This window comes from Drosophila grimshawi, unplaced genomic scaffold (genome assembly GCF_018153295.1).
Source record: "Drosophila grimshawi isolate 15287-2541.00 unplaced genomic scaffold, ASM1815329v1 contig_1377, whole genome shotgun sequence".
Classification (NCBI taxonomy): Eukaryota; Metazoa; Arthropoda; class Insecta; order Diptera; family Drosophilidae; genus Drosophila; species Drosophila grimshawi.
Genome location: NW_025062900.1, coordinates 4,056,579 through 4,080,919, shown reverse-complemented (window position 1 = coordinate 4,080,919; position 24,341 = coordinate 4,056,579). Strand labels below are relative to the sequence as shown.

Sequence of the window (24,341 nt, the reverse complement as noted above, 5' to 3'; positions counted from 1 at the left end):
AAAATAGTACTACCTTAGCAGTTCGGAGACTTTCGCTTCACTTCCATAAAAATTCAAACTCACAAAAATAATGCTAGCATTTTCTAATGCATAATTTAATATAATTTCGTGGGGAAAAGAAAACATAACTCTAAATTCGTAAAGGAAAAAATAAATGATTGTTCAAGTAGATCAACAATATACGTGATACGTGATGCGACATAAGTTTAGTTAATTTCATTTAACTGTGATTTGTACTGGTTATTAAAGATATTCATTTATATATATGTATGTAAATTTAAATCATTATCATAGATGATTTAGATGGAAAGTGGAAACCATACATCAGCAACAGATAGACACCTCTCATCCTACTCCTAATCCGCCTTGGACATGGCCGTGCTGTCCAGTGGAGGAGCAAAGATCAGACGCGACAGTTCCATGTGCTGCGTCAGAAACGTTTGAATATCGCCATTTAAACAGGTGCCGATCATCATATCTTTCGGCATTATTGACGTTTTGCGCAGCTGGGAAGCCGATGGCAGTAATAGATTTATCGGGTAATTCAGTATGGTGCAGGAATCGGTGCAATCGTTGATCTTGTAGATGCCCACCAGATAGTTGGACAGCTCGAACATGTTCACACGCAGCGACACAATGATGAACTGGGCGTTTTTGGTGCGCTCCTGAAATGGTAACTGCAAATGTTAATAAAATACGAGCATCACTTAAAAATAAAAAACAAAGTAACAAATATCTAAAATAATTCCCATTTAGTCGGGATCAAAGGCAGAGCAAGCCCGTCTGGGATTGGACCAAAAACTATGGCGATCAAGTATAACTATTGCAAATGGCAATCTCAATATAAATCTATCATAATCTTTACCTTAATTTAGTAGTGACAGACAATGGACACTTTCTGAAATACCTCTTTAACTGAAGTCTAAATCGGCTCGGCTATTGAACAAATATAAATAGAGTTCAGTTATCTGTCCCAATCTTTGTCTTAATTTAGTGATCCTCAATGGATACTTTCTTCAAATCATTAACTTGAGTAGGATAAACCTTAAGACTAATTCTAAATCGATGCTGATTGAGTATAAATATTTTCAACTTGCAATGCTCAAATCATCTTATAAATATTATCCATATCCATAAATCGATGCTAATCCTTACCTTAATATAGTGACCCACAATGGAGACATTCTTAAAATCCAAAGCGGCATCGATCTCATCCATAAAATACAACGGCGATGGCTTATAATAATGCAGAGCAAACACCAAGGCCAATGAGGAGAGAGTCTTCTCGCCACCGGACAAATTCGAGATGTATTTCCAGCTCTTCTTGGGCGGACGAACAGTGAACTGGACGCCGTCATGAAATGGATCCATGGAGTCAACAAGCTCGAGATCAGCATCACCGCCTTGGGTAATCATGCGATACATTTCCTTCAGTTTGCGTGTGATGATATTGAATCCCTCCATGAATTCGGTATAGCGACGTTTGCGCACCTCCTCGTACTTGTCGCGCATCTCGTTACGCTTCGAGCTGATGTCCTCGAGAAAACGGACACGATCCATATAAACAAGCTGCTTCTCCATGAACTCTTGAATGTAACCCAAATTGGGTTTAGTTTTCAGCTGCTCTTCGAGCGACGTTTGCTTATACTGTATTTCAGCAAGATTCAACGCCTCCAGTTCCTCGGGTGTGTGCGTCTTCAGTGGTGCCGCTGATTCTTGCTCCGTATCGCCTGGGATCACGTTGAGCTTCAGCGGCTTCAGTTGCTCCTTCCAGTATGGTATCTCCGCATTTACTTTGTCCACGCTGCTTGCAACCGCTTGCAGATTCGTTTCGAGCTCGAGTCGTTTAATGTTGCGATCATTTTCCTGTTTGTTTAATGCATCGATTTCCTTTTTCACATCCGACGATTGAGATTTGGCTGTGCCGATGGCTTCTTCTGCTTCGCTGGCCTGTTTCTCCAGCTCATTCTTACGCTCTTGACATTGTTGACGCTCCTCGTTCAGCGCACGCAATTTATCCTCAGCCGTTTTGATATTTTCTTGCAGATTTGCATTGTTGTTCTTGAGACGTTCAATGTTGCGCTCCGCCGTGGACAGCGCAACATTCAGGGAACGCACATGGCTCGATAGCTTCTCAATTTGTGTTGTGACCTTCTTGAGTCTGGCTTCAACTGGTTTCACTGTATCCGAGCGCAACACTTCGAATTGATCTTGAATCTCCTTGAGCTTGTCGTCGACCGACTGCTCTGTTGCCTGGCGATCCGTCAACAGCTTCTGCGTCTCCTCAATGCGCAGCTCCAATTCGCGAACAGCAGCCTCATCCGTGGTGTGGCTGAGCATACGTTGACGCTGTGCCTCGCACTGCTTCAGACTGCTCGCCATTTGTTGGCCATGCGACTTGATGCTGACCGTCAAACGTTTCTGTTCCGATTCGCTGCGCTGGCGATTCGCCTTCAGCGTTTGAATTTCGTGTTCGAGTCGCCCCTGCTGCTCCTGGCAGTAGCTAATGCGTTGCTGCAACTCATCCGCCTGCACCTGCATCTGCTGCAACGCCTGCTGTGACACCATTGACGTGTCCGCCGATTCCGCGGTCTTTGTGCGCACCTGTGTGCCCATTTTGCCGCGCAATGGTTTATTGCCACCACCGGTCATGGTGCCGGCCTGCTCAATGATGTCGCCACTGAGTGTAACGACGCGATAACGCTGCTGGCCGTAGGCAATGCGTGATCCCTGCTCCAGATCGTTGGCCACCAGTGTATTCTGCAAGGCCATATAGAAGGCGGTCTTCACGCGCTCATCCTCCACCTGCACCAGATCGTACAGACGCGGCACATTCTCCGGGCTGTTTGGTAGAGAGAAGAAAGGTTTAAATATATTTATAAATAATAACTAAATATAATAACAAAAATACATATAAAAACACATATAATTATAATAATACAAATATACATGTAATTGAATAATAATGAAAAACTATTCATTTTAATATTTACTTAATTATTTTATTTATTTGTTGCCTTTTCAAAAACATCTGCACTGCGACCTACTAGAACTATAAAAAGAACGCTTTACTTTCGTTAGACTCTTTGGGTAAATTTGAAAAAGTATAACTTTTCTTGGCTCTACTAAGTTTTAGCTTATCTCAAGTGAGCTCGAACTATTTCTGTTTTCATTTTGTTTGAAAAGTCAACTAAAATTGATTACTCCTACAAATAAATATTTTTTCTTATTTATATTTCTCTTTTCGCTGTCCCAAACTATTGCAAACTTATCTATGCTGTCTACGAATTATAATGTTGTCTATAATGTTGATAATAGAGCTATTTTTTCATTGTTTTATGCAAGCTTACGTATCAATGGGATAGGATTTGCTCCTAAAATGCTCCATGCGATTTAGTGGTATAAATTGGGCCCGTCCCACATTGTGCTCCTTGAGTGCTTTAATCGCAGCTGTGGCCGTGTCATAATTATCCGTCACAATATTGTCGAGTCGGCTACAGGCGGTGGATATGGCCACATCGTATTTAGCATCAATGCCACCCAAATCCCCGAGACGGCCCAGAATGCCCGGAATTTTGCCCTCCATCTTCATGCGCATCAGAAAGTTGAGGACATTATTATTGGAGCGCTGCGCTTGCATATTTGTCGAGCGCTCATTGATCTGTTGAGATATGAATATATAACTTGTAATAGTAATTTAATATATATATATATTATTGAATAGGCACCTCTTCGCGCAGCTTGGTGCGCTGAGTGCTCATGTTGCGCTCGTCCTTGGTCAGCTTTTCAATCTCGGCCGTTTTAATGGCAATCTCTTCATCGAGCTGTGGCATATTTTCGTTTAGCTCCTGCAATTTTGTGGTCATCTGCTGTTGGCTTTCTTGGGCCTCCTCGTAGGCGCTCTTTAGTGTCTGATATTTGCGCGTCTCTGTCACTTCCACCTGTTTGAGTATCTTCATCTTCGACTCGTGGACATGCAGCGTCTCGCGTGCCTCGTTGGCTGCCTCCTTGTGGCCAATTAGCTCATCGCTGTACTTGAGGCGCTTTTCGGTCAGCGGCGCCGATTTCTCATTGAACAGCGTCAATTGTTTCTCGCGCTCCTCGCTCAGTGTGACTTTCTCCTGCTCGAGGCGTTCCATTTTGTGTTCGCATTCCTCGATTTCCTTTTCGTTTTTCGCCGGCAACTTGTGCAACTCATCTAGTTCCTTTTCATTCTTATCGATTTGCGCTTTATCCTTTTTACGCTGTTTATTTGTGTTCTCCATGGCGCTTTGGACTTCTGTATAGCTGCGATCCGCACCAACCAGCTCCTTCTTGATGGCCTCGCGCTGCTTGATGAGCGCCTCGTAGGCTCTGCAAAACGAAGGAAGTGAATGCAAAGGCGATTAGTGACTAGTGAGTCTGCCCGAATAGCAGTTACCCGGCCTTTGTATTTTATTTGATGCAATTAGACATTGCCAATTTGCTGCCCCAACTTCTTAATTCAACTCAAAAATGTTTTAATGAAATGTTTTGCATATTTATCAGTTTTGTTTGAAAACATTCTTATTACAAATCAAAGAAACTCAAGCGGCACAAATCGATATTTATCGATTAAAATAGAAAAGCTGAATCATGCTCTAATAATCTCAGATGTCGATATTATTGAAAAAATAAAACAAATAAACGAGGATCTAAATAACAAATTTAAAATTAAGGCTCATCTATAAGAGTTGATGTACTTTTTAAGAAACAGCACAAATCGATATTTATCGCCTAAAAAAAGAATATATATTGCTTTTACAATATCAGCTATTAACTCAGTAAATTTATCCCTTTTCTGAAATGTGAGGAAAGCTAAACATTAGTAAAGAAGGATCTACATAACATATTCAAGAATTCTAGCTCACATATAACACTTCAGGTGTCTATTCAAATATCATCGATATTTATCGATTTGCGAGAAACTGCTGAAGACGCTAGGAAAACAATTAATAAATAAACGAGAAACTATAAAGCGAATTCACGATTTCTAGCTCACTTCAGGTACTTATTTACAAAGAATCGACACACATCGATATTTATCGATTTGCGATAAATTACACTAAATCCATATTATTTAGTTATTATATATTATAAGACTCACTCAATTTCCTTGCGAATGATGAGCTCCTTTTCGGCCCGTTCCTTCTTGAGGGCATTGGTGCCCTCGTCATGCTTTTGCAACTCCGCTGCGCAAGTCTCGTGCTTCTTGGTTAAGTCATCCAGTAATTGTTGTTTGATTCTGATGTATTTCTGCGCTATAATATTCATGTTGCGCGTATGTTCGTTCTCCATGCGCAAATACTCGACGGCCTCGTTGTACGGTTGCTCCAGATCCTTCATCTCTCGCTCCGCCAGCTTGCAGCGATTTAGTTTCTCTATCCTGTCATCCGACAGTTGATCCACACGCTGATTTATCTGCTGCAGCGGGCGAATATAGCGTTGTGTACCTATAATATCCTCCAGATATTCCAACATGCCCGTCTCATTTTCCCCGGCACCCATGGGCTTCATCATCGATATGGACTCGACCTCGCCCTGCAGAATGAGAAAACGATTGTGCTCCAGATCCACATGATGTTTTTTGAGCAGCTTGGCAACATCCTTCAGCTGCACCCGCTGCTTATCGATCTGATAGAACGATGTGTTATCCGCATTGGCAGTGCGACTGACGACAAACTCCGAATTCGGTTGCTTGGTGCAGATGCCATCGGGCTGATCCACGACGAGCTCGAAATGAACGGCAACCGAGCAACTTTTGAGATCGGGAAAATACTTTGAGTTGTGGATGAGCGTGGAGAGTTTCTTGCAGCGTATACGATTCGCCCGGCAGCCAAAGACGAACATCATCGAATCGATGACGTTGCTCTTCCCACTGCCATTTGGACCAATGATTGCCGTGAACGAATGATGAAATGGTCCCAGCGACACTTCGCCCGCATAGCTCTTGAAATTGTAGTTCACAATGCGTTTGATAATTAAGCGGGGGCCGACACTCTCCATCGAGCAGTGTGCGGGCACCGGTGGAGGTATATATATATCACCGATCCGTGTGCCGCCCTCTTCATCATCAAATATTAACGCCTCATCCAAGGCATCAATTGCAGCGGCGACTACGTCTTGTTGCTGCTGTGCTTTGGTTGTTGGTCGATTCGGGGCGCTGGCACCTTTGCTGCGATTGGCGCCGCGTGCCATTGGTGCACCCATGCTGCGTCTCATTGTTTAAACAATTGTAGCATTTATTTAAAAGCCTTAAAACAGTTCGCGTCTCCTGGCGCTAAAATAAAATATGACGCTCAGGCAGAGTTGTATGCGCTCTATTGCCACTCTAGCGGCTAAGTTGTGCACTAATCGCTTGCGTGTTTTGAGCGAGTTGGCAGCGCCGTTTGTTAACGTCTCACTTCTTTTGCTGTAATTCAAATACACAATTCAAATTGGAATTGGAATTGGGAAGTTCGTTTGTTGCGTCTTATCGCTAATTGTTGTTTTCAATTTGTCGGCTTATCGCAAATCACAAACAAGTTGTAAGTTTCAGATTTCTCGCAAAATAAGTTAATAACTGAATTGCTTTTATTTAATTTATTTTTGTATTTGTTGTTGACAAACTTAGTTGGAGTCCTTAACTAACTTTTTAAGATGTTTATGTAAACGACATTTAAGGAATCTGACAGTGATAAATGATAAAATTGATCGAGTATGTTAAAAAAATGTTTCACATTTTTTTACATAAAAACTTTCGCATGCCAAAATGGCAAATTATTGATTTATTGCAATTGTAGCGCAAGTAATTTAATTAAAAACAGCAAGAAAATGTATCAAATGATAATTTCCCCAAGGCCAGCTGCAGCGAAAGAGAGTAGGAGTAAGAGAGAGAGAGCTTTCTCTCAACAACAACAACAATAATGATAATTCGATATCGCTTCGATATCCGTTCATATTCCACTCTATAAATGGCCTCGTCTGCAACGCCAACGGCTTCAGTTTGTTTAAAGTCTTCGGCGGCTGCGCATCGGCTGCAAAGTTCGTGACCGGCGCGCGTTTTGGTTTTTTCAGTTTAATTTCGTTTTTATTTTTGCGAAAAATCGTAAACTGGAAATCGCGTCTGAAAAATGTTGGGCCCGGGGGAAAATTCAAATGACGAAACGGGTTTCACAGTCAAGGTCGTCGCTTCCGTTCGACGTCGACGTCGACGCTGTTGCTGCACGCAGCAGAAATCTACAAATCTAACAGTAACTTCTGCTGCTGCTACTGCTGCTGTTTTTGTTGTTGTTGCCATGTTTGTGATTATGTCGTCGGATGCTACAAGCATTGGTAATTTCTCTATTTCTCTCTCGCTCGTTCGCTCACTCAGCTTGTGTTTGTTTGACACAAAAAAAAAAATTTACTACCTGACTTTTGATTGGGTGTGCGTGTTGGTGTTGTTGTTGTTGCTGCTGGTTGCGCGTTGGGTGTGAAAGTTGTTGATCTGTTTGTTATATAATAAACGACTGGCAGGGGGTGGGGGAGTGGTTGTGGGTATCGTTTACCGCCTGTGCATTGAACCCCAAATGACAATTGCTGAATTTTTCCTGACCCAAGCAAAAAAAAAAATGAGTAACAACCACAAAAAAATGCCTTTAAATTTTACTTTCTAAATGCTGCAGCTGCCACTTCACACACACACACAAACAAGCACACATCGCATAAGAAATCTTGAGATCGCTTCATGCATTTTACACATTTTATGCGTCTTCGTCGCTCGCTTGCCCAATCGCTGCTCTAGCTATGCCACATCTGTCGGCCCGTCTCTCTGTCTATATTTATGTGTATGTTTTGTGTGCTTGCAAAAAAAAAAAAAAAAAAAAACAACGCAATTGACTTGCTGCCACCAAAAGTTGGCTTACTTGGCACAGGGGCGTAGCAGCGAAAAAAATAATAATAATTCAGCTAGCAAATCTCACTGCCTAATTAATATTTTGAGGAATTTATTTGCATTAATTAATTATAATCGTGTCATATTATACAGCTTTCATAATCGCGGAATATATAAATATAAGTATTATTCAATTAGTTACATTATTTTTCTTAGCTTATATACAAGAATGATCTTGCATGGACAAATTTGAATAGAATTCTCAAGGTCAAAGACGAAAGCCAATCCAAAACAAACAAAAAGCGCTCAATTCTAACGGTATATGCACAAAAGGGAATTGCAAAATTATAAACAGTTTCTGGACAGTTCAAAGAATTGTTAATTTTGCTTTTGAAAAGTTCTTGGTCGCTTTTTTTCAACTCCATTAAATAGTTGAAAAATAACGAAAATTTAAAATGATTTTTAGAAGTCCATCAAATAGTAATAAGAATGTTAAAGCTGAATATCTTTCCTAAATTTGAGTTATAAAAGATAAGATATTCGAGTTATCATACAGCTTTCATAAGCGCATAATCCAAAAATTCCAAGGTTTCAAAGTAGTTAACTTTCAAAAATGTTTTTTTTCTTGTTCAGATATTTTTGTAAAAGTGTTTGATATTATATTTTGTACTCCAACGTTAAAGCTGAAAATTTGAGGAAATATGATCAGATAATCAAGTATTATTAAACCACATTAAAAACTGCAGAATATATATAAAAGCATTTCAAATTAGTTTCCTTAAAAAATATATTTTTGTTGTGTAAACGGTAGTATATCATATATTAAACCACAATTATAAAGCTGAAAATCTTACTCAGACTTACCAGTTTAGCTACACAATATAAACTTCCTGGGAAAAATGCCTTCTTTGAAATTGCTTAAGTCTAGTTTAGACTTGGCAACTTAGCTATATAAGACTAATCCACTTCACATCGAAAAATATTAATTAACTTAAAAGACAAAATGCCTACTGTAAAAATATATTTGTTTATATTTGAGCCTACAATCCTGAGATTGGAAATCTTGCTTAAATTTGGTAGTTACGCTAAATATGCTGTATATAAATAAACCCCTTTCGCTTCAACTGACAACAAATGCCGGCGTGATCAAATCGCTGGCCAAGATTATTGCCGCAAGAGTTAAACAAACCCCAATTGTGGACGTGAGCGCAGCTGGTTTTTGGGTCAATGTATTAATTAGTTTTTTTTTTGCCCGTAATTACTCGACTACGCTACACTACATACATACATGCTACAAATGTACAGATACATATATATGAAGCTATCTCACACACAACGACGACCTGCTTTACAGACAATGCCACCAAACCGGAGCGGGTGGCAGGTGTGGTTGCTGCTTCCAATCATAGTCGTTCGAGGCGCTCAACTAGCTCAACAACGGGTGCCGCCTGCATGCACGATGCACGCTTCTATCGGAATCCAAATCGGGCGGTGCACAAGATTTGGACGAACAGTGAGTGCGCCAAGTATTTCCTGTGCCTGGATGGCGAAGTCTTTGAGTTCAAGTGCTCCGAGGGTCTGCTCTTTGATGTCCTACGTCAGATCTGTGACTTCAAGGCGAATGTGGATAATTGTGACATCAGCGCAGAGACGCCGGCACCGAAACCACTCCTCGAGATGGCCGATTGTGTGGATGAGCAGCAGCTGGGCTGTGCCGATGGCACCTGTCTGCCACAGGACTACTTTTGCGATGGCTCCGTCGACTGCCCCGATGGCTCCGATGAGGGATGGTGCGATGTAGATCATGATCCGAATGCAGCTGGCGCTTGTGATCCACGCAAGTGTCAGTTGCCCCACTGCTTCTGCTCGAAGGATGGCACACAAATACCAGGCAATCTGTTGGCACAGTCTGTGCCACAAATGATTCTGTTGACCTTCGATGATGCCGTCAATCACGAGAATTGGGAACTGTTCTCCAAGGTGCTGTTCACACCCAATCGACGCAATCCCAATGGTTGTCCCATACGCAGTAGCTTCTATGTCTCACATCCGTACACCAATTATCAGTATGTGCAGAAACTCTGGAACGATGGCCACGAGATTGCCGTCCATTCAGTGACGTAAGATTGACATGCCTAGCATAAAATTTTGGATTATTATTCATCTATTTATTCTCATTTGCAGTCATCGTGGGCCGGAGTTGTGGTGGTCCAAGAATGCCACCATTGAGGATTGGTTCGATGAGATGGTTGGCCAGGCGAACATCATAAATAAGTTTGCGGGCGTTCGCATGGATGAGATTCGGGGCATGCGTGTGCCCTTCCTGCGTGTGGGCTGGAACCGGCAGTTTCTGATGATGAAGGAATTTGGCTTTGTCTACGATGCATCGATGGTTGCACCATACTCGAATCCACCACTCTGGCCCTACACACTAGACTTTAAGATGCCGCACAGTTGTCTGGGCACCAATCAGAATTGCCCGACGCGCAGTTACCCAGGCATCTGGGAGTTGGTCATGAATCAGCTGGAGGCTGGCGCCGGGGAATACAATTGTGGCATGGTCGACAGTTGTCCACCGCATCTGACGGGCGATGATGTCTATCGCATGTTGACCTACAACTTTAAGCGACACTATCTGAGCAATCGGGCGCCATATGGACTCTATTTTCACTCCACGTGGTTCAAGAAAATCGACTATCTGAATGCCTTTCTGGTGAGTGAAAGTAATGGGATTAAGGGATGGTATCTTAAGTGAATCTTTGCAGAAATTCTTGGATGATATGCAGAAGCTGCCGGATGTGCATTTCGTGACCAATCAGCAGGCCATACAATGGATGCGCCAACCGACGCCCAGTAACCGCCTGCATCAGTTCGAGCCGTGGCGCTGCCCGCCCAAACAGCTGGAGCCGCATGAAATGGTCTGCCCGATGCCAAATGTGTGCAAGGTGCGCAGTCGGGTGCTGCAGGAGGATCGCTTTTTCTACACGTGCATGGAGTGCCCGGCCCAGTATCCCTGGATACGCAACGAATTCGGTCTAGAATAGTCTATTGTTTAGTTTTAAATTGTATTTATAATATATATATATACTATACATTATCTTCAATTAATGGGAGTTTCTATGCGTATGTTGCTTTTTTACCTTAACCTAGCCAATTGACTGCGTTATAAAAGGATTCGCAATGCTTTCGACACCGTCCTGCGGACAAATCAGGACCAATGCAGTGCCGCGACACACAACCAGGCCGAGACTGCGTGTGGAATCCTCGGTGAGTTTGTAGGGCTCGTCGGAGTCCCGCAAATACTCCACGGTGTTGTCCAACACTAGATTGAGCAGCGCATCGTAACCTTTGAGTATTCCGGACGCCTCGCGGCCTCCAGCAAATTTGACGCGTATTTGCTTCTCCAGATATTTGGATAGATCCAAAATGGACTCCTTGCGGCGCTTCTCTTTGCCATCGTTGTTGCCACCTGTCTGCAGCGAGGAAGCAGCAGTTAAATTACCATATCACTTTAATAATAAACGTTTAATTTACCTTTTTATCAGCCATTTTGTTAGTTTATTTGCCGGCTTTGGAGAACTGCACACCTCAATGTTTGTCTATCGGTTTTGGTAGCCATCTATCGACTATTTTTGACTATCGGCATTGGTAACCATCTATCGACGATGTCAGTCTATCGGTTGTGGTAGCCGTCTATCGACTATATCGTCGTCATGTCGTCAGTCGATAATTTTGACAACGATAGTAATTATTTTCGATTGTGCTATCGTTATGAAAAAAGTCGAACCATTTTTTATAATTAAATCAACAAACAGACAATAATATTATGAATAAATATTATTGTTTTACAAAGTTATTGTCGATAAGTTCGATGTGCCAAACTATCGATATAGTGGTCGACAAACTATTGACATTCTATATATGCATATATCGATAGCGTGTCACCACTAGGGCACACTCCATTTTGTTTTGTCACGATACCGATACCGACACGACGCTTGAAAATTGTTTTTTTTACTCGACAAAAAGTCGAAAATTCTGCTGTTAAACCAAACCCCTTGTCTTTCTCAAGTGTTTAAAGCGCAGTTCATAAAATGGGTCGCAAAAAGAAGAAGGCCTCAAAGCCCTGGTGCTGGTATCCTTTTGAAAAACAAACCATACAAAAAAAATTCTGCAGCCATTGTCGCCGACTTTATTTTACGTGTGCTAAAATTTGTATCTGCTAACGCACACACACACACGCACAGAGGCACCCACACACAAAAGGCTGTGTGCATTTTACATAATGTCGAGTGTTGTTGTTTAATTGTCGGCATGGTTAAAAAAAAAAAAACAAGTTCCTCAACTTTGATCTTTCCTTAACCCCTAACTAACTTTAGGTACTGTAATCGTGAGTTCGATGATGAGAAAATTCTGGTGCAGCACCAGAAGGCGAAACACTTCAAGTGTCATATATGCCACAAAAAGTTGTACACAGGCCCAGGGCTCTCCATACACTGTATGCAGGTGCACAAGGAGACGGTGGACAAGGTGCCAAATTCGCTGCCCAATCGTTCCAACATCGAGATCGAAATCTTCGGCATGGACGGCATTCCGGCGGAGGATTTGCGGGATCACGAGCGCCAAAAGAATGGCGGCAAATCCGATTCGGATGATGATGAACCGGCCGCCAAGAAGAAAGTTGAATGTGAGCAGCAACAATTAGAAAGAAATTTTCCAAATCTTATTTCTTAAATAACAAAGAATAAGTTCTTATTTTTGTAGAATTTGTATAAGCTATGAAATGGTGTTCGAAAACTTATTTCATGTTTTATATGTCTGTATTCACAAACGATAAACTGTGAACAGTGAAATTCAGATTCTAAGCAGGAACTATAATTTATGATATATATACAGTTGCAAATTTCTTTACAGATCCCATGTCTGTGCCGCCACCGATGATGATGCCGCCAAATATGATGCCGCCGCACATGTTGGGCCAATATGGCATGGGCATGATGCAGCATATGCCGCCGTTGCCTCCATATCCGATGCCAATGATGCCACACATGATGCCACCGCGACCGTTATTCCCATCGGCAATGGCAACAACCTCAGCGGCAGCAGCCGTGCATCATCATCAACAGCAGCTGCAACATCAACAGCACCAACAGCAGCAACATGCCGCTGCGATGGCACAGCACAAACCCACGTTTCCGGCTTATAGGTGGGTTGGGAAATCTTTGATTTGGGCGTCGATCACATCAAATTAATGTATTTTGTTTGCAGCAATGCCACAATAAGTGCACCGCCAACCACCAATAATGCTGGCATCGGCGGCGGTGCGGCGTCAAACGCTGCACCCGCCTCTGCACTGGATCCACATACTCAGGGACGGCCACCAAATGTGGCTGGGAATAATCCAGCAGCTGGTGGTGTTGGTGGTGCCAATGGCAGCGTTGCCACCGCTCTTACCACAAAGATCATGCATCCGGCAGAGGATGCCAGTTTGGAGGAGTTGCGTGCCCGCCAGCCAAAGTATCAGATGCGACTGGCTGCCGCAAGGGCCGCCAATGCAGCGGCGCTCCAAAAGCCACAAAATAACAGCAGTAACAACAGCAATAACAGCCCCAGCATCATCAGCAGCCACAATAATGTTAATGCTAATGGCGGCAATAGTGGTGGTGGAGCTGGTGTTGGTGGTGGTGGTGGAGGTGGTAGCAGTGGCAGTGCTGCCTCATCGATGCCATCAACGCCGCCACCGCCCTCACTCTCCGGCATCTCGCCGACATTGACGACGACGACGACGGGCAGCAGTTCTGCTGCTGCTGCTGCGGCGGCCGCGGCCGCTGCGAATGCAATCGCTGTGAGCACGGCGATCTCCAAGGCACAGGAAGTGAGTTCTTATCATAGTTATAGAAACCATAGTCAATATAAATGAAGCAGACGGACAGACGCACAAAACGACACCACGACACGGACCCCTGTACAAAAAAGACATGCCACACACGCTGCACACACTCACTACACACACACACACAACAATATACAGTTAAAGCTAGTTGCATACATACGTAAAAGAAAATATTTACAGATTTAACAATTCAATTTTGAAACGAGACTGTGTCGTGTGTTGAATGCGTTTGTTTCGCATTTTTAAGGATTCCATTTTATACCACACACGCTGGACATTCTATAGTTTTTTTTCTTCATTTTTTATTCAAAAATTGGCTTCACCATTTATTTTGGTTCAATTATATTTGCAATTTCGATGAACAGCCGACAATGGAACACGGAAAGAAACGAAAAAAAAAGAAAGAAAACCCAAAACAAACAAACAAACAGAAAAAAAAACAAATGATTAAAACTTTAGCATATAGTATGATATATGTCTGTACAACTTTTTTAATTAAACAAACAAATTAATGGCAACAAAACTGAACGGCGGCTTTCAATTTTTATCAAAACGACAAACAAGTCATTACTTAAGTTAAGCAAAAGCGCAAAAGCAAAATGTAATTTAATGATGACGACCTGCAGCTGCTGCATTTCGCATATATATATATATTGCAAAAGATATGGACTGAAAGCTCAGTTCCAAATCTGCAACCAAAATTTGTTTGCTTGCTAAAAAAAAAAGAAAAACAAAAAAGAAAAACAACTACCACAACCAATTCTATTTACAGACCGCCGCTTTGGTGGCCGTGGCGCAGGCGCACGCACAGGCAGCACAGGTCGCTCAGGTTCAGGCCGCCCATGTCCAGCATATGCAGGCACAGGTGCAGGCTGCTCAGGTGGCACAAGCCGTTGCTGTCCAGCAACAGCAGCAGCAGCAGGCGCAACACCAACAACAACAGCAACAGGCGCAACAACAACAGGCACAACACCAACAACAACAACAGCAGGTGCAACAACAGGCGCAACAACAACAGCAACAGCAGGCCAAACAACTGGAGGAACTGAACCGGGCTGTGATGATGCAACGTTTGCAGGCGGTGCGTCAACAGGGCAATCCGGGCGCAGCTGCTGCGGCGGCTGCTGCCGCTGGCCTGGGCATGGTAAGTGTTAAACTTGGCCAAGTGCTGCTTGCACAGCGCTCGCCGCTGCCGCCAACAACGACAACATCTCTCTCTTTTCCAACCTTGACTAAAAAGTTATTCTCGATTCTCACAACATCGTTATCAAATATTTATATATATGTATAACGTGTGTAATATGATTTATCCAATCATTCAGAATGTTTTGGGGCTATAGGCGCTAGCATAGCTATAGTCTTTATCTATTCTTTTACTTTTGTGTATTTCCAGTTTAGCGATTATCACATCATCAGAGTTCACTTCCTCATTCATTATTACAAAGCTCAGGCATATTTGCTGCTTAGCAGTCATTCAAAACTATAGTTTCATTAAGTGTTGTATACGTTGGAAAGCTAGGCGACAGAAAATCTCAATAATATGTAATTTCTGATTAAATATGAATATGATAACTGTGTTATACGTTTCTCTTTTGTATAAAAACAATTTCTCTCTCTTACAAAACCAGATAACTCTGTGTTATATAAATATTTTGCATATTGTACAATAACTTTCCTTAATTTATATAAATTTTGCAATGGTTGAAAACTCACCAATTATGATCGTGGCATAATTTTATCTATTTTACAAAATCGGTTTGATTTATATAAAAAGATATGTTTTCCATTTCTTATGAACTTCGTATTATCTATTGTATAAAATATTTTCCTGATTTTTTGTCTCGAAAAAGGTAATTTCGTAATTCTTATGGAAATTTTCGAAATCGTGTAAAATTACTGAAAATTCTGATTGTCGAACAATTTCTATGATTCTGTGATTTCTATAAATTAAAGTGATTATTTTTAAGTATTTTATTGAACAACTTCTATATATCTGAAGGCAATATAAAGCACTATTTCTATTATCTATTTTGTCAGGCAAACCCAAAGTCATGCGGTTATAACAGTTTTCTTTTCAAATATCTTAAAATAATTTGGAGGTGCTCTTATTTTTGGCGTCTAGTTTTCTTCGTATACAAACCATTTAGGATATTTGGGCCTAATTAACATGTACCTTTTAAGTATTCCGCCTATCCCATATGCACATACATATTAAAAACTAGACCAGCTCTAGCACAGTGATCACCTCTATAAGCATATTAATTAATCTAAATAAAAAACAACAAACCTAAATCAAAATTTGAAAAGAATCTATTGTTGCAGTAACAAAATTAAAAGTTAACATTACAATTGCAGTGCAATACAGTTGAGTGTTGATAAACAAAATGCCAGTTGCAGGGCCGACAAACAGTTCTATACTACAGTATGTATTTTTGTACACTTCACTTTCCATATTATAAAAAACAAAAAAATAAAAATAATATAAATAACGAACAAAACAAGAAAGTAGCCCAAAATGCGAATTACGAAAGATAAGTAAATTGAAAAATTCCATTATAATATGATATGTATACATAATACTCGTAAACGTACTCGTACATTACTGTACCTACTATGCAAGTATTACTCGTAGTTGTCTAAGCAAGCTCCTCCTCCCCCCAAAAGCCCGCCCCCCCGCTCTCCCTCCACACGCAAACATTGCATACTTACATTTTTACATATTTATCCACGTACCTAATCCCAAAAAAAAAAAACTACAACCTGATCCCAAAACTGATTCCATCGATTTTGATATAAAATATATATAGTGATAAATGGTAATGCAAAGAAAAAGTTCCATAGTAGTACCTACTGCCTTGCAAAGCACATAAACGTTAAACGTCAACGTAAGCGTAACGTAAGCGTTAGCGTAACGTAACGTAATGCAAGCCATGTAAGTACATTTTGTATAATTAATTACTACTACTTAAAATTACTTTGAACTTGTCGTAATGGTTGCTGCGTTGGTTGGTTAATGATTGATTGATTGATTGATTGGTTGGTTGATTGATTAATTCATATCCACACAAAAACTACACACAGCATTGACTACTATATATAATAAATATATATATTTATATGTATATGATTGTTGATATCTCTCAATGAACACACACACACACACACCCACACATACAAATTCGACACAACATAACAAATCTATTTAATCTAAATGTTTTTTGGATCTGTAAATTGTAATACGTATTATTCTAAACACACACTTTTTTCCTTTATCATATTTATGTTACATCCTAAGAGCATTCAACTCTCCAACTCTTCTCCTCTGTGCATCTCTAACTCTTTCCCATTGTCTCTCGCCTCGCTATACATACCATAAATATATATATATATACATCTCATCTCGACTAACACTTAGTTATTACACATACCTCGAGAGCTGGTACCATCTGCGCTTAAATTATAGTACGACACACAATGTTCCCACTTGGTTTTGGTGGCGTGATTTTCGACTTTTTTCGAATAATTAGTCTCATTCTAAATGTAAAAGCCAATACACACCCCTTCTCTGCTCGCCTCTCTCTAACTGTCCTATAAAAGAGCTGAAAACACTCGTTAATTCGATAACCATTATTAATATATTTTCTATATTTCTTTTTGAGATGTTCGCTTTAAAAATCCAGTCTGAAAACTATTTTCATCCAGATCGAACCCAAACACCTTTTTTTCTACTCGAAATTAAAGTAGTTGTTTCAAAATTTTGATTGGTTATTGATAGTTTTTCAGCTCTATTCAATAAGCACTACTAACAGCATTACACAGCTATACATATGAAACGCCTCATGGCGACCACGCCCACCAACCATACCATAGCTAAGTATACAACATACAATTATTTTGAACTAAAAAACAATAAAAAAAATAAAAATAGTATTGGAACTTGAACTCGACTTACGTTGCCTGCCTGGTTAGTAAACCTTTTTTGAATTTGTTAACTCAAGACAAATATGTATAACTATTATCATTATTATAATTTGTTTCTTAAGTTGCTTATTCGTTATTAAAAAAAAAAAAAAACAAAACAAAAACCAAGAAAATATTAAGAAAATCTTAAGAACTGTTTGCTAAAGTGTTTTAAGGTCGAGATCGTATCGCAACGATCTGTGCCCCCCATCCCTCATCGTCGTCAGTTCAGTTTCCGAATTGTAAGTACGTTTCTTTTTTAACCAAACAATTTAATTTTCTACCATAATATCTACATTTAATTTAAATATATATATATTTATTTATATTCATTTTATTCTTGATAGTTTTGTATATATATAAAAAAAAAACATAAAGCAAAAAACAAGTTTGCCACAAAAGAACAGATAAAAGTTGCTCTCTTTATCTGTTTCTCTTTCTCTCTCTCTCTCTCTGTCTTTTAATATATATATATGTATATATATATATTTATATTTATATATATATATAGATATATATCTCATTGTAACATTGTAATGCGATGCAAAAGTTTCGACAAGAATACACAAACACATATACATCCACCCACAACAAAACAACAAATAAATATATTATATTCATTTAAAGAATAAGTACGCAAAAAACCAACTTATTATTAATATATTCTTAATACAAATAAGAAAAAAAACCAACAAAAAAAAAAATACAAAAAACATAATTAATAACAAACTTAGCTAATTTTGTGTACAATGGCTTCGATATATACACACACACACACAGACACACACACACACCATACACACACTTGTATAAATCATAGCTAACAGAATGCAACTAATACGCTTAATCCTTCCTCTCTTCCATGCTCTTCTCTCGTCGGCTCAGATGCAACTGCCCGGCCACATGCAACTGATGCAGCCGATGCAGCTGCGACCCGGCACCGTTGCCATCGGACCCCATGGCGCTCTCATTGGCGGCAATATGCTGCGTCCCGGCCATATACCAGGCATGCCGGCAGGTCAGTGAATTAATGGAGTTATGTCTAGGAAATCTCTTTACATATTTATTTATCGTTTTCCCTGCAGGTTTGATGCCGATGCAAGCGATTGGATTGCCTGGTTTGCCCGCTGGTGCGATGCCAATGCCAGGCATGGGTGTCATGTTGCCGGGTCATCCGAATATGTTGCAGATGATGCAGCCGCGATTTAGATGATGCATACCCGGTGCGCCGGGACTGTTGCAGGCGCCAACGCAGACGCATCCACAGCATGCGCGACAGTTTCAGCGAACGCCGCTGCCGACTGCACTGCATCCGCCGCATCCACATCCTCATTCGCATCCGCAGGTGGCACATGCAGCGCAACAGGCATCGCTGATGGGGCTGCCGTTGCCGTTGCTGTTTCACGATTGATTGATTGATTGATTGTAGGAGTAGCGGCTACCAACAACAACAAGAACAACAACAACAGCAAACTACAACAAACAACAACAAGAAAAAGTGCAAAACCGAAAAAGCAATCACAACTCTGCAAGCAAGTTTACATACTCAAAGCTAAGCAATTTCAAAGTTATTTTTCAATGTATAACAGTTTTGAAACACACACACACACACAAACACACTCACATTTGATACACACCCACATACACTCACTATGTATATATATTTATATATATATACGCGTATCTCAATGTTGATTTCTATGCACCTTTAACTTGTTGACCAAAAAATTGATCTTGACTTTCATTCTAATCTTATGTGTTTTGACTATCTTTTTGGGTTTTTTCCCCCTTATTTTGTTCTTGGTATGTGCACAGTCTTTGCCTTCTTGCATAACATAAATACATGCTCCTTAACACCACTATACAACACTGTAAAAGAGTAACAACAACACCAACACCATTCTGTGTTCTGTGTGCTAAACGCATCGCTTCTCATCTGGCGCTCTCTTTGCTGGCACGCGGTTCTCTTTGCTGTACTGTTGCTGTAGCGTCTAGATCTCTCTCTCTCTCTCTCTCTCTCTACATTTATCTCTCTATATATATTACTCACTCCCTAGTTATGTAAACTAATAACTGTATTTGTATAATACCAATAATACTTAACTAACTAATAATAATACAACAAAAAATCTTTCTTTGTTTACCATTTTTTTCTTTCATTAATTTTTTTTATTTTATATATATATATACACAATATATATAAATATATATTTTTGTTTTAGTTTCATTTAGAGCTCTGGGGCACGAACATTAACTACGCCCCGTCCAATATTCTAACCAACAAAAACACAACAACAACAAAACAATAGATACAAAAAAAGAAACAAAAAAAAAATCGCTCTGAACTCACTCAATCTCTCTCCTTTTTGCCATGTCTCTATTCTCAGAAAAGAAACGAAACTGTACGCTCTGGGTAAGAATCGGGCAAATATATTGTACCACAACACACATATATATATATATATATCTATTGTATTATTGTGCGAATTTTGTATTCAAATGTGCGTAGCTTTTTAGTTTAATAATTGTCCATGTTCAATGCTCCACAACAAACTGTTATAGATATGCTGTTATACAATCTGAATATTCTATATATGTAGCCTATAACTGCATTTATGTACTACTTCTCATGTGCCCCTCCCCCCAGTTCTCCCCCAACACCCAACTATTTCGCAAACAACAAAAAATGCGTCGTCTTTCATTTACTCGTTACTCGTTATCCTCGTTACTCGTTCGATTTAGAAGCTGACGAAAAAAAAGTACTCGTAAGTTTTCCCAACAACATTTTTATATGATATTTGTTTTTTTTCTTATCGAAAAGATAAAGTCGATGCGCGCAACCCGCAATCAGGTATCTACATCATTTTCTTTTTATTATTATCATACATTACATACTATATATATTTTAAATAATTTCTTTTGTCTTGGTTATGGTATCGTACTAAAACAAACAACAAACAACAATAAACTCATCCATATAATTACTAGTTAGACAACGTTTCCCAGTTAAATAATACACCGCACATTGTTAGTAAGTATATTCAAACTTATACTTTTCTATATCAAATATCTATAGTTAGTTCCTTGTAGCGTCGCTCTTCCATTGGTTCAAACAAAGATAACCGAAAAACGTAAAGAACTTTTGCTTCCTAGCAACAACCACAAAGTACATTTTAACACAATCAGTCTCAGGCTCGCAGGCCCAATAATCTAATTATATATAGTATATATGTATTTTTAACTAGAACTCTAGCTTATAAGTTGTTCACTCAATTCATTAATTGTTTTGTAGATTGAAGGGTAGTTTTTTGTTTTGGCATATATAACAATGAGTTTTTGGCATGATTTTAGGATCTGGTCTCAAACTCAAAAAAATAATCCTTTTGCGAATCCAGTGTAGCCTAGGCTAGTCAAATTTTAGCACCCAACTAACAAATGCCACACCTACACGCACACCCAAATACACACACACAGACACACACTAATCCTCGTATGTGTAATTCATCTATCATATATATCAAATTACCTATATACAAATCAAATATTCTATATGTACTGTAACCATATATAGTATAAAAACCATATGCAATGACAAGTGAAAAAAAACTGGCTGGGTAAAAATGATGGTAACACTTGTACCGGTAGCCACCCGGCCACGTTTAGCGCAAAATTGATGTTGGACTCTCGGGTCTGGCAAATTCGCCGCATCGGTCTACGAATGCCCCTGGGCCCCCGATTCTTCTTCTTTCCCCAGCGCGGGGCCCAGCTGGGTGTTATGCGATGTTAGAACGGCGTGCTTCAGACGAGTGTACCTCAATGCGGGACAGACACAGTTCGTATCTATTATATTGTATTGGTGGCTTAACACACACACACAAACACACACAACCACACACACACACACACACACGCACATAATGTATCCATTAACTTCTAGTTAAGTAATACTTGACACTCACAAACACAAACAGCTCCTATGTAAAAATAAACATTTGTCCAAAGCATATTTACATATTTTATGATGGCCGCGTTTTGTAAACGTTTTTCTTTTTAGTAAATAGATAGTTAGTTGATTTTGCATTACACAGTGATTGCTCGGAAACTAAAATGAATAAATCATTTAAATTATAAATGTAAATGTTGCATTTTTGATTTCAATTGTTTTTTGTTTTTATTGGAAATATTTAAAAACTACAATTTTGTAATTATTGTATTGAAAGATTTAATTTTTGGGTAATCAAGTCAGAATAAAAACTAATTAATATTGTTTGTAAATTTTACATTGCATACATTTTTTATTTCAATTGTTATTTATGAAAGTATTTTAAGACAACAATATTTTTATTGATCGATTTCAACAAATCGAATTAATTGTATTAAATATTTTAGTTTTCTGGCAATCACTTTTTTTTTGTAAACTCTTTATCTATATCTATATTGGTGACAGTCATACTACACAAATCTGAACTATATAAATTTATTTTTTCTTTTTGATAACTGTAAACAATGCAAACTATTTAAACCATATACAATAATTAACTGTAAGCTGCACGCGTTGTTTTGAAGCAAGTACAAAAACCGATTAATAGGTGTGTGTTTTTAATTTTTTTTTATATATACAATTTATATACATATATATTTGTATGTACGACGAGCCATCAATGTCTGTCCCAGCGCTGGGCGACACGCGAGTAGCTGGACAAGAAAACTGTCTGTCCTCCGTTCAGTTGAAAGCGTGTCACATTAATTTTGCTGAGCGAAAAGTTCCCTGCGTCCCATCTCTCTCTCTCTCTCTCTCTCTCTCTCACTCAAATTAATGGAGTATTGTATCGAGTCGAAAGTAGAACTCAATTTGCATGTCCCCCCATATCCTAAACCTCCCCCCCAGGACGCAGGCGATGTGCTGCCGCTGTTTACCCCATAACCTCCCCAACACTATCTGCCCCGTCCATTTTAGAAAAAAGAAGCACATCACAGTTGCCAAAAGCAACTGTTGGACTTTTCGGTCCTTGTCTTGCGAGTCTAATTACTTGTGTACTCTCTCTATACGCTACACTCTACACTCACTCACTCACTCATTCATGCATTCATTCATTTATTCACACACATACATAGACACCGGAAGGTGTTAAGCATCAAAGGCGCAGATATAAAAAAAAAAATGAAAAAAGTTTGTTTACGTTGTGTTTTAGTGTTAATTGTGACTAAATTTATTTTCAATTTGCTATTTCATTGCGAGCCCCTTTTGCAAATTCGTTTCCCCATTTTGAGATATCGATAACGATTTCGACTTCGATAAAAATACGTTAAAGAGTATCGGTGCGGCATTCAACAATCAACCAGTCTAGCTTTAACCTTTGCCAAAGATGATTTTTGTGCGCCGCTCCCCCAACTCCTCTTTCGAATTCAAGGAATCGCTATTCTTTATAAACATCCATATATAATAACACATAAATGAATACGGTTTCCACATGCTTGGATCGTTTTAGTTTTTATTTTTTTGTTGCAATTATTAACTAATGCCTTGAAATATTAAGCGAATTTTTGTATTCTTTTTGACATTGTTTTAAATATTTGCTAATAACAATCGATAAACAATTAATTACACAAATACTTAGCTAATGCAATTAATATTTAGTGCAATGGCATAAAATCAAAAAAAAAAAACAAAAAAAAACACAATGTGTATGTTAAAAGTTTTTAATGTTGTAAATGGGTAAAGAAGAAAAAAAAACAAAAAACTACATTTTAGCGTTTGTACACAAAATGTTTCTACCAAAAAAAAAAAACAAAAGAAGTACTATTAAATTAATAAACACACAACATACTTTAAGCATAATTACAAACAACAACAAGAAGTTATATAAGCAATTGTTTAAATTCTTTTAAACGAAAAAAACAAAAATCAATCGTATACTGATAATATTTCTAGTTTAATGTTTTGATTGTTCTCTTCTTTTTAAATTAATTTATTGAATTTTAATAAATAAAATATACTATATCGAAACAAATGTTTTATTGGTTCTTTAAACTAATTAATGATATTTTGTATCTGGAATCAGAACCTGAGCTTAAATGTCGCTCGGAACGGGTTTGTTGCAAATTGTACAGCTTATTAGAATATTCTGTCTTCTGCAAAATAACTGAATCTTCATCAGAGTCTAACTATTCGAGAACAATTCACGTAGGTCAAAAATCTGCGATGAAAACGCTCAACATGACTGTGAGCAATCGGGAGAACCAGTTCAACAACAAAAAACCCAAAAATCCCAACAAAGCCGTTTGACGCATGGGCTGCTCCATAGCCAAAACGGCGGCAGGTAGGCTGTAAAATGATTAAAGCCGATAGGCTTAGCATTTATAAGCAATCGTGTGGGACTAGTTTCAGGGGCTTGTCTGCTGCAGAGCCGATATCTGTACGAAATTATCAAGTTTGTTGTGGGATTACTACGCGAAATTGCAAACAATTAAACTGTAATGGAACTATATTAGTCACAATAATTGAGAGATGTGCCGCTGTATGTAAATTTGATGGACTGACTAATTCAAGTTCACTGGAATTCAAAATACGACGCACACACAGCTTCAGCTTTCAGCATTGTTCGGCATTAGTCG

General features: G+C 39.2%; 4 protein-coding genes across 6 annotated transcripts; 2 read left to right on the top strand and 2 right to left on the bottom strand.

Moving 5' to 3' along the window:
- Positions 1 to 214: 214 nt before the first annotated feature.
- Positions 215 to 6,515, bottom strand: LOC6562933 (structural maintenance of chromosomes protein 4). Of its 2 annotated transcripts, none has more exons than XM_032735933.2 (5): positions 5,126 to 6,515; positions 3,729 to 4,353; positions 3,351 to 3,661; positions 1,156 to 2,842; positions 215 to 677 (listed from the first exon to the last, which is right to left on the bottom strand). In XM_032735933.2, the coding sequence occupies exons 1-5, from the start codon at positions 6,238 to 6,240 to the stop codon at positions 357 to 359; spliced, it is 4,059 nt and encodes a 1,352-aa protein (XP_032591824.1). In that variant the 5' UTR covers positions 6,241 to 6,515; the 3' UTR covers positions 215 to 356. The 2 variants fall into 2 exon arrangements, with proteins under 2 accessions (XP_032591824.1, XP_001989144.1); XM_001989108.3 differs by having other exon boundaries at positions 215 to 665; positions 5,126 to 6,514.
- Positions 6,516 to 7,064: 549 nt separating this feature from the next.
- On the top strand, positions 7,065 to 10,917 carry LOC6562934 (chitin deacetylase 1). The gene is made up of 4 exons (XM_001989109.2): positions 7,065 to 7,332; positions 9,228 to 9,993; positions 10,058 to 10,586; positions 10,639 to 10,917. Exons 1-4 carry the CDS (start codon positions 7,131 to 7,133, stop codon positions 10,915 to 10,917), a joined length of 1,776 nt encoding a protein of 591 aa, XP_001989145.2. The 5' UTR covers positions 7,065 to 7,130.
- Positions 10,918 to 10,919: 2 nt separating this feature from the next.
- Positions 10,920 to 11,494, bottom strand: LOC6562935 (U6 snRNA-associated Sm-like protein LSm7). Its single transcript, XM_001989110.3, has 2 exons — positions 11,408 to 11,494; positions 10,920 to 11,346 (listed from the first exon to the last, which is right to left on the bottom strand). Exons 1-2 carry the CDS (start codon positions 11,420 to 11,422, stop codon positions 11,020 to 11,022), a joined length of 342 nt encoding a protein of 113 aa, XP_001989146.1. The 5' UTR covers positions 11,423 to 11,494; the 3' UTR covers positions 10,920 to 11,019.
- A 372-nt stretch (positions 11,495 to 11,866) lies between these two features.
- Positions 11,867 to 19,159, top strand: LOC6562936 (BUB3-interacting and GLEBS motif-containing protein ZNF207). 2 transcript variants are annotated; one of them, XM_032735934.2, is made up of 7 exons: positions 11,867 to 12,008; positions 12,253 to 12,560; positions 12,770 to 13,079; positions 13,142 to 13,748; positions 14,539 to 14,910; positions 18,612 to 18,744; positions 18,812 to 19,159. In XM_032735934.2, exons 1-7 carry the CDS (start codon positions 11,968 to 11,970, stop codon positions 18,937 to 18,939), a joined length of 1,899 nt encoding a protein of 632 aa, XP_032591825.1. In that variant the 5' UTR covers positions 11,867 to 11,967; the 3' UTR covers positions 18,940 to 19,159. The 2 variants fall into 2 exon arrangements, with proteins under 2 accessions (XP_032591825.1, XP_032591826.1); XM_032735935.2 differs by lacking the exons at positions 18,612 to 18,744; positions 18,812 to 19,159 and having other exon boundaries at positions 11,870 to 12,008; positions 12,788 to 13,079; positions 14,539 to 16,238.
- The last annotated feature ends 5,182 nt before the right edge of the window (positions 19,160 to 24,341 follow it).